Source organism: Caretta caretta, chromosome 7 (genome assembly GCF_965140235.1).
Source record: "Caretta caretta isolate rCarCar2 chromosome 7, rCarCar1.hap1, whole genome shotgun sequence".
Lineage (NCBI taxonomy): Eukaryota > Metazoa > Chordata > Testudines > Cheloniidae > Caretta > Caretta caretta.
In genome coordinates, this window is record NC_134212.1 from 33,346,667 (window position 1) to 33,356,558 (window position 9,892).

At 59.9% G+C, this 9,892-nt stretch overlaps 1 protein-coding gene across 1 annotated transcript; it reads right to left on the reverse strand.

Annotated features, from left to right (window-relative positions):
- Positions 1-843: 843 nt before the first annotated feature.
- Positions 844-9,586, reverse strand: MEN1 (menin 1). The gene is made up of 10 exons (XM_048859276.2): positions 9,466-9,586; positions 8,622-9,081; positions 7,993-8,201; positions 6,090-6,218; positions 5,721-5,761; positions 4,529-4,616; positions 3,862-3,998; positions 3,445-3,583; positions 3,041-3,211; positions 844-2,635 (listed from the first exon to the last, which is right to left on the reverse strand). Exons 2-10 carry the CDS (start codon positions 9,061-9,063, stop codon positions 2,189-2,191), a joined length of 1,803 nt encoding a protein of 600 aa, XP_048715233.2. The 5' UTR covers positions 9,064-9,081; positions 9,466-9,586; the 3' UTR covers positions 844-2,188.
- Between the last annotated feature and the right edge of the window lie 306 nt (positions 9,587-9,892).

Genomic DNA, 9,892 nt, shown 5'->3' on the forward strand with positions numbered 1-9,892 from the left:
CCCAGAAGAACCCTAGTGTGTGTCAGACGGGAGGGAGCCATATCTCCTCAGCAGAAGGGGTGCAAAGTAGAGGGAACCCCTGTAACTGGGCTCCAAGGGCTCCTCCATCCAATTCCTGCAGCTCTCCCAGATACATGGAGAACGCACAGAACTCATCACCCCTTCCCCCAAGCCTTCGCCCCGCCTCTTTCCGGCTTCTGCCCCCTCCCCCAAGCAATGCCAGGAGCTGGCCAGGGGGAGCCAGTTAGGGCTGGGTCACTTGCTGCTGCTGCCAGTGCCAGGCTGCCCTGGACCCCAGTCCCCCTGAAGTGTAGGGCCCCACAAAGCACGGGGCCCAGGGCAGTAGCCCCGGTCTGCCCTGCGGACTGGACGGCTCTGCTTGGAGCTGTTCTGGGCACCACCAAAAATTATACAAAGCGGCCGGACACGTGACAGCCAAGCCCTGAGCTAAGGCAGCAGGGAAACTAGCTTCTCTGGGCCTGAGGGCCATGAGATTGGCAGGGGGCTGAGGCCAGGGAGGAAGGAGGGGAGTGTATTGGAGGGGGCCTCTGTCCTACTCCTTACAGAGACCCCTGCTGGGAGAGGCTGGAGTAACTGGGAGCTGCCCCCACAGTCAGTGCTCCTGCCCCACGCCCTACAGCAGCCCCTGCTGGGAGAGGCCAGACCTGGATTAGTCAGGCACTCCCCCTGCAGCCAGTGATCCTCCCCCACTCCCTACAGCGCCCCCTTGTGGGGAGAGGCCAGGGCTAGAGTAGCTGGGAGCTCCCCACACAGCCAGCTCCTGCCCTGCTCCCAAGGAGGAACCAGCACCTGCAATAAACAAACCAGCCATTAAGGGCAGACTATTTTAAAACCAACTTTTTTATTAACCCTTCATGCTACTAAAAAATACACATTTAGTAGATGCGTCTCCCCCCTTCCTTTGTGGGAACCCTCAGGCTGTTTATCTCAGTCCTGCCAAAGCTGTCCCACCCCAGCACCATCCACCCCCGAACTGTACAAAGCCCTGCCTGCCCTCACCCCAGCTCTGCCCCCCAAGGCCTTTAATGCAACTCCCACATCACCCACTGGAGGGAGACAGTGGGGCCCAGCTGGACATGCTGCTTAGGAGTCTGTGGGCTGCCCCAGTTGGCACAGCCTCAGGAGCTCTCTGTCTAAGCTGCACCGGGAAGGCAACACCCACTCCGGATGCGTTTGCCATGGCCCTGCTGGGGCTTGTTTAGTGGGACCCATCAGAGCCCATTAGAAAGCCCTGGGCCTGGTGGCATGCTCAGATTCCCCCCAGCACCCCTTGCTATCTGCCCCGCCCCCGACAGCAGATCTCAACAGAAAGGCCTCGGTTGAGAACAGAAGACAGATGCGGGGGCATGACCACACAGGGGGGGAGAGAGGAAGGGAGGGAGAATGACAGGGGAAGAAGTTTACATTACAAACTCGGGGGGGGGGGGGGGGAAGAGGTACAAAGCCCCCCATCCCCCACGCCGAACAGCTGCGGCTCTACCCAGGGCTTTGTGCAGGGCCAGAAGTCACTTTGGAAGCTCAGGACACAGCAGCTGGACTCCGGAAAAATCAAAAGTCAGCTGCTAACCCACCCCCCCAGCCTAAAGAGAGAGAAGCTCCCCCCACATGACTGGCTCGGGGGCACAGTATGGGATGCGGCTTCCTTCTTCTTTAGGGAGTGTGGGCTCCAACCTGGCCCCTGGGCAGGGCTCAGGTGGGTCTGTATTTTGGAGACACCTCGCCCAGAAGAACCCTAGTGTGTGTCAGAGGGGAGGGGGCCATATCTCCTCAGCAGAAGGGGTGCAAAGTAGAGGGAACCCCCATAACTGGGCTCCAAGGGCCCCTCCATCCAATTCCTGCAGCTCTCCCAGATACATGGAGAACGCACAGAATTCATCACCCCTGAACCCCAGAGCTCAAGGGGGCTGAGGCCATGACAGCTCCTGTCTCTGGGGGTGGCAATATTAGAGCTGCCCCACCCGCCCCAGCATTGAACCCACAGAGCCCCCTCCCCCACGCCATGGGGAGCCCAGGAAAGCTACAGCAGGGGTGAGGCAGCCCCTGCACCTAGGAGAGACGGGGGGCAGGGCGCTTCCCCATGCCCTATTTAAAGGCAACTATTCCTCGCCCCGTGAAGCTGAGCCTGGCAGAGCCTGGCAGGGGGCAGCTCTGCGCCCCAGCGCAGGGCTCAGAGGGACTTGCGGGGGCGCTTGAGGAAGGCCAGGGTATAGTCTCTCGGGGCTGACACCTTCTGCTTCTTCATCTGCACCTGGGACTGGGCCGTGAGCTGCAGCTTGATGGCACTCGAGTTGATCTTGGCGGCCACCAGCAGCTCCTTCATGCCCTTCATCTTCTCGCTCTGGAAGGTGAGGACAGGCCCCTCGGGTGGGGGGACAGGGGGGACCCCCGGGGCGGGGCCCCCCCCCTCCTCCTTCTCCACCGCAGAGGGCTTGTCTGGCCGCTGGCCTGAGCTAGGGCGCCGGCGCTCGGTGGCCTTCTTGGGCAGGGGTGGCTCCTCCGGCTTCGACTCGCGGCGGGGTCCACGCCGGCGCCCCTCACGGGGATCCTCACTGCCTTGCTCATCGTCCTCATTGGCCTCCGTCTCCCGCGCCACAATTGTCACCTTCTGGCGCACCTGGGGGAGGGAGGGAGGGAGTCAGGGGAGGGGCCTGCACCCCACAGCCACTGCCAAAACCCCAACCCTGCCCCCCCCAGGAGCCCAAGCTCCCAAATCCAGCAGGGACCCCCCCAAAGCCCAACCCTAAACCCCCTGCCCTGCTGACAACTCCAGTACTGAACCCCTAAAACCAGCAGGGTCCCCCACACGCTCAAACCCCAGCACTGAGCCCCTCAGCACTGATCCCCATCCCCCAGAGCTCCAGCCCTGAGCCCCCAAATCCAGCAGGGACCCCCCAAGTCCCAGCACAAAGCTCCCCATCTCCCCCAATACCACCCGAGCCCCCCAGATCAGACAATTCACCAACCAATGTGCGCTGCTTCCCAGACCCTGCCCTGCCTCCGTTACACCTGCCCCCCTCACCTGCCCATCAAAGCGCCCCAGCGACTGCACCAGGAAAGTGGCCCAGCCTACATGCAATACAGGCGTGGGGCTGCCCTCCTCCCACTTGCAGATGCCATCATAGAAGCGCAGCAGATGGGCGAAGCACTCGGGGTCCTGCAGGGCTGAGCCCCCAGCCTGCGCCGGGGACCCCTGAATGGGAAAGAGAGGGGTTAGTGCCTCCCAGGGGCCCAATGCACCAGGGGCTAAACAGGCCCTCCAGTCTGGTGTTCCCCCCACCCACCCCTGGATCCCATGGCCCCTCCCACCTGGTGTCCTCCCCTCCCCCACAGATCATCCCCAGAACCCTTCCAGCCTGGTGTCCCCTCCATCACCCCCCGCCCCAACTCATCCAAGGGGCCCATCCAACTCAGTACCCCCCTCACCTCTCCTCTCTCCCCAGCACCTTTCTCCTCCAGTGGCTCTGCCAGGTTGGCCACCTCCTTGAGCAGGTTGGGAACCACGTCGTTGGCCACATCGAAGAATTCCTTATAGATCTCCTCGTCCTCCCGGCAGTAGTTATAGCTGGGGGAGGACAAGACCAAGGGAGGCAGTGAGCAGCTGGGGCCAGCCAGCCCCTAGGCCTGGGGCCAGCCCCTGTCCCATTCCCCTGCTGCCAGCCAGTCCTCAGGCCTGGGGCCAGATCAGAGCCAGTGCCCCCTAGAGGGGAAGGCCCCATGTCCTTCCAAACATGAATCACCCCAGTCTTCTTTTTAGGCAAGTAGTTCCATGGGCTGGTGGCCAGCTAGGCCCTAACAAAGGGAAAGGTTTGGGGCCATATGGCAGGCTCCTGGGGCACTCACTCCTGGATGACGGTGGCTGTATCAGCCCAGGCCTCCAGCGCCTCCTTGACATTCTTGTTGCGACAGTGGTAGCCAGCCAGGTACATGTAGGGGTAGATGTGCTCGTTGCTGTAGTACTTCCTGGCTGAGCTGATGCCCTGGAGGGCGGGGAGACAGAATAAAAAGACATTCTCATCAAACTACTCAGGAACATTTATGTTTTACTAATTACGTCCCAACCACAACCCCCTGCGATCCCCGCCCTGGGCTTCCCCCAGCTCTGCCAGTGCCCTTCAGTCCCGACCCAAGGCCCTCTGTGATCCAAGCCCTGGGCTTCCCCCAGCTCTGCCTGTTCCCGAGTCCTGACCCACAGTCCCCTGCGATCCCAGCCCTGGCCTCCTCCCAGCCCCAATCCACAATCCCTTGTGACCCCAGCCCTGGGCTCCCCCAGCTCTGCCGGTGCCCCTGAGTCCTGACCCACAGTCCCCTGCAATCCCAGCCCTGGTCTCCCCCCAACTCTGCTGGTGCCCCTGAGTCCTGACCCATAGTCCCCTATGATCCCAGCCCTGGGCTCCCCCCAGCCCTGATCCACGCTCCCCTTCCCCCCCATGGTCCCAGCTCTGGGTTCTTTCCAGCTCTGCCAGTTCCAACCCCTTGCCCTTGCAATCTCAGCCTTGTACCCCTTCACCTTATGGTAGATGGAGAGGGGATCTGGTCTGCCTGGTGTCGGCTCCAACTCCTCTAGGTCGGCTAGGTTGCCCAGTGCCATCGGGTACCTGCCAGGGCAGCAGAGCAGACAGGGGTGTTACCTTGGGGAGACAGGCAGTTGGAATGGGGGGGAGGGACCCTCTATCCTGACTTCTGCCTGCCACAGGCGGCACTGGGGCAGCACTGCAATGCCTGGCACTTGGGGGCAGGGCACCCCAAGGCAGCAGAGGGCAAAAGACCCATTGATTTCAAGGGGCGCTGGGTAAGACCCACCCACTGGCTCCTGCCAGCACCATCCCCGGGTACGCCATGACTGCTTGGTGCACACATCCCAGCGGCCAGCCCTGCGGGCAGGAAGAGGAGAGCCGACCTGACCCAGAGCTGGGCTCTGCTAGAGAACATCTCCATCACCACCAACGCTGCCTAGATCCCAGCCCTGGAGCTCCACGTGCTCTGTGAAGGGAGGCTGGGGTTCTCCAGCTCCAGGCTGGGAGGGATTCCAAATGTTGATTTCACCGCACACAGACTGGTTAAAACACGGTATGCATCCAATGAAGTGAGCTGTAGCTCACGAAAGCTCATGCTCAAATAAATTGGTTAGTCTCTAAGGTGCCACAAGTACTCCTTTTCTTTTTGCGAATACAGACTAACACGGCTGTTCCTCTGAAACCTGTTAAAACATACGTCAGTCGCTAAAAACCAACAGTTACAGCCAGACAAAGCCAGCAGAGCGCGGCCAACGTTGTCGGCTGAAGGACATTTCCTTGGCGTACTTGGACATGGGACAGGGACAGTTTGTGCTACTGGTTACAAAGCTGCAAACTTTTGCCATCTCAGCTGCTCTCGTCACTAAAGAATAGGCTGACCCCGAGAACGTCCTCCAGAGGTGAACATTTAAAATCGATACAAACAGGAAAAACACTTAAAAATAAACATCAACATTAGCTGTCAAAACTATACAAAATAAAAACCTGTGTCTGCCAAGCCTAATGATCCCCACCCTGCAGCTGGAGAAACTACTGCTCAGAGGTGATCGCTCAAGTCCACTGGATGCCCCGCAATGCCCCCCAGAACTGGGATAGAACCCAGGAGTCCTGGCTGCCAGACCCCCATGCTCTAACCACTAGAGCTTCCTCCCTGAGCTGTGGTTTCAAAAGTCCAGCTGTACTGACCTCTCCAGGTGCCCCATGTCGTAGAGAACCCACAGGAGCCGCTGCAAGGAAAGCGGAGGGTGGGTTACTGAGGACACAGAGCCATGGGGGGCAGGAGCGGGGAGGATGAGACCCGTGTCACCTGTGGATAAGATCCCTGTGGAAGGGAGGGCCGTGCGTGGTGGAGGGACAAACGGTTGGATGAACATGGAGAGGTGTGGGGTGCGCACGGCGCTGGAGGGATGTGGGGTAGAGGAGATTGGAACAACTTGGAGGGGGCCATGTGGGGAATGAGGGAGAGAGTAGATGGGCCTGGGGATGGGGCAGGCATGGGGGTGCGCACAGGGGGAAGGGGACTGGATGCACACGTGGGGAGGGGGCATGTCCCACCTGCTGCAGCTGCAGCAGCTCCAGGCTGTCAGTGTGCAGGTCGATGGAGGGGTTGATGGCACACACCATGAAGGCCACCTCCATGTGCCGGTCACAGCGCAGGTACGAGCCCTTCAGGTACAGCCAGCTCTGTGGGAGACAGCGGCAAGTGAGTGAGGGAGCTGGGACAGGCTACCCCTGAGCCCCACGGAGCTGCTCCTGGCCCATAGAAGGGGGGTGGGGCTGGGAGCCAGGACTCCTCGGTTCTATTCCCAGCTCTGCCTCTGATGCTGGGCAAGTCCCTTCCCTTCTTGGTGCCTCTATTCCATCTGTGAGCTCTTCAGGGCAAGGATCGTCTCTCACTGGGTCTGGGCAGCCCTTGGCATCATACAGCCCCTGCCCCGATCTCAGCAGCACCTGGTCCAATGCAGGGGAGCTGGTCTCAGCGGCGTCTGGTCTGATGGGGGCCAGTGACTGAATGCACCCCTGTATTCACACCCTGCACACCATTGTAATAATCTTTGTACCAAATATGCCCTGTGAGCTGTCATTTGAAAAGTAACAACTCCCTGCTCAGTAATATCCTGGTGGAATGTGTGGAGCAGCCCTATATGGAGAGTAATGAACATAACCAGACATTAAGACTGAAATGTGTTTACCAGACAAGGTGGGCGGGGGGGTGACGGGGGAGAGAGAGTGGACTGTTCCTCATAGGACAAGCTGGCATCTCTAGCCAGGTGTCACCAGAGTTAACTGGCAATCACTGGCCAAGCGGCCACTCTTTGGGGAAGGAACAGAGCACTCTGCATTTTAGCAAACAGCATGGAACCTCTTTCACCACAAGACCCCATGGCTCCATCCTCACCACAGGAAGGAACTTGATCTCAGGGTAACCTCAGGACAGTGCATGTCAAAGGGGGATGGGACTGAGAAAACGAGGGGCAAACGCACTGGTGGAGGGGCTGTCTGCCTGTCTGTCTCTCTCACCTGAGAAGTCAAAGGAACCAGTCTTTGCGAGGGGTTCTCACCAGAGAACTGGGGTTGTCCCATTGATGGGAGCACGTGCTAAGGATTTTACCTTGAACCAAGTCCAGTTTGTTACGTTTAGTTGCTAGAATGCACTTTATCGGGATTTCCCTTGTAACTGTTTCTGACTTTACATCACATACTTCTTCTCACTCACATTCTCTCTGTAATTCAACTGGTTTAATCTTTATAAAAATCAAGTCTAATGCCGTGCTGTGTTTTAACTGAGCTGTCTGGGTAATTCCAGTTAAAATAGCAAACTACTGCATACCGACCTCTAATATCTGAGGGACAGGACGGATAGTGCAGAAAATTCGGGACCGGGAGTGTGTTGGAATCGCCAACCAAGGCTGCTGGAAGCTAGAGCATGGCTGGTGTTTGCTGACAGGCTGCTGAGGTCAGAGCTGCTGGACCAGGACTGCGGCTATCCACAGACCCTCAGGGTGGGACCTGCATGCTGCGAGGCTGTTTGTGGGAAACCCAGGTGGGAGCTACAGCCGCAAAGCATTGCGTGGCACCCAGGGAAGGTGGTGACACACCCCTCACTGGTCTGGATTGTGTCCCAGAATGTGACAGAGCCCCCCCAGATCTTGCCCACGGTCTGAACAGCACCTAGCCCCACGGGTGGGGCCCTGATCTCAGTCTGGAAGATACCTTAGTGGCAGTAATTAATGCAGATCAGTTACTAGTTACCAGCTGCACCATCTACTAAGGTTAAAGCCCAGGGGATCTTGCACAGCAGCTTTCTGATCCAAGCAGACAGCCCCAGCCCCGCACAGACCCCAAGCCCCATTCCAACCCCCTCACTGCCCCCCACACCCCCACCTCACCACCTCCTGCAGCTACATCTCAATGCACCCCCCCAACCCCTCAAAGCTTATGGCCCCCCCTCACTTACCCGCTCAGCCACGCCGGCATTCACGGTCTGCCCACGCCGGTCCTCATTGCCTTTGCCGTGCCAGGTCACCTCGGCCGTCTGCTCGCCGTCCCGGCCAAACACCACCCAGGCATGGTCCTCCGAGAGCGCGAGGTGCACGTCTGGCAGCCCTAGCACCTGGCAGGCCCCCACCACAGCAAAGGCCACCCCTGAGCTGTCCAGCTTAGTGCCTGCAAGGAACACATGGCACTAGGGGGTGCTGTGCTGCAGGAAGCAGCATGGGGCCCAGGAGGGGGCGCTCTTCCCTTGCAGTCACTGCTGACCCCTGTGCCAGTGTGGTACTACAGGATGCTGTGCTGCAAAGGGCAGGGGCACTCATTAGGGGGCGCTTCCCCCTTGCAGTCAGTGCTGACCCCTGCGCCAGTGTGGTGCTAGGGGGCGCTGTGCTGCAAAGAGAAGGGTGGAGCTCAGTCGGGGGTGCTCTGCTCTCAGTCAGTCCCAACTCCAATGCGCCATCACTAGGGGGCACTGTGCTGCAGGAAGCAGGCAATGGAAAAGCAGAGCTGAGCATTTTCAGGCTGCCCCAGAGCAGTGCCCCATACTGGGCCAGGGTGGTACTGTCCCCACCCCCATGCTAGTGGGCCCCCTACCTGTGATGAAGCTGAAGAGGGACTGGATGTGGGCCCGGTCTTTGAAGTAGGACCGGCTGAGGCTGTTCCAGATGACGTCTGACACCTTCTTGACCAGCTCGCGGGAGGAGAAGCCCTCAGGCCGGGGATAGAGGGACAGGTCGACAGCGCCGCGGATCTGGGCGGTGAAGCGGGCATACAGCGCAGCCACGATGGACAGCTCGGCCACAGGGAAGTAGGTGAGGCTGTCGGGCTCGGGGCCCGGGCGTGGCTCGAAGCTGATGCCCGGCACATTGGTGGGTATGACTCGGTTCACGGCCAGGAAATGCTCCACAAAACCCAGCACCAGTGACAGCAGCACCAGATCGGGCTGCTCCTGCTGCAGCTCAGCCTCGAATAGTCGCACCACATCCTCCACCGAGCGCAGCGGGAACAGGGCCTTCTGCCATGGCTTCAGCCCCATGGCGGGCACCCAGGGCAGCTGGGGAGAGGAGAGAGCGTCAGGGGTGGCTGAGGAGAGGGCCAGGGCCTTCCCAGAGCCGGGTCAGTCAGCTGCAGCTGGGAGTCTGGAGCTGTGTGTCTGCCTCTCTCCCAACCTGTCCCCTGAAGGGGACCCCCACCCCCGTCTCTCGCCCCCCTGCCCACTGAAGGGGACCTTCGCCCTCGACTCTGTCTATCCCCTCCCCCCCGCCCACTGAAGGGGACTCTCGCCCCCCATCTCGGGTGACCAGCTATTAGGGGCTTTGTCTTACACCGACAACTATCCCTCTCCCACCCCCCGCGAAAAGACGTGTCCCTATTTTTCACACTTGCTCTCTGGTCCCCCTCCCCACATGATGCTCACCCTGCCCCAGCCCCCCTTTACCAGAGGCAGCAGCCCCTCCTCCCCCCACCAGCTTCACTCCCCCAGCACAGGCACAGCAGCAGCCATGCTGGGCCCGCAAGGCACCATGGGAGCCGCAGTTCCGCAGGGCACGATGGGAATTGTAGTCCACCTGGCCAGCCAATCACACCATGTCCCCCGAGGCATGCTTGGAGTTTATAGCTTACAATTAACCCAGGTGTCTTATGGGAAATGTAGTCTGATGCATGCGGAGGGAAGCCAGCATGCCCCAGGGCATGCTGGGAGTGGTGGTCCCGTTAACTGGCTGCCCACGACCCCCCTGGGAAATGAAGTTTGGCGCCCGAGGGGGAGGTCCCGCCTGCCGTGGTGCATTCTGGGAGCTGTAGTTCTTCCGGCAGTGCATTCTGAGACTTGTAGTCCCCCAAGGAATGATGGGCACTGTAGTCGC

Bases quoted from the DNA above. Each gene is read 5' to 3' on its own strand.
- MEN1 (XM_048859276.2), bottom strand. From the start codon at position 9,063: ATGGGGCTGAAGCCATGGCAGAAGGCCCTGTTCCCGCTGCGCTCGGTG. The intron at 8,202-8,621 runs GTAGGGGGCCCA...TGTTCCTTGCAG, and splicing joins CCTCTTCAGCTTCATCACAG to GCACTAAGCTGGACAGCTCA. The intron at 6,219-7,992 runs GTAAGTGAGGGG...TGTCTCCCACAG, and splicing joins ATGCCGGCGTGGCTGAGCGG to AGCTGGCTGTACCTGAAGGG.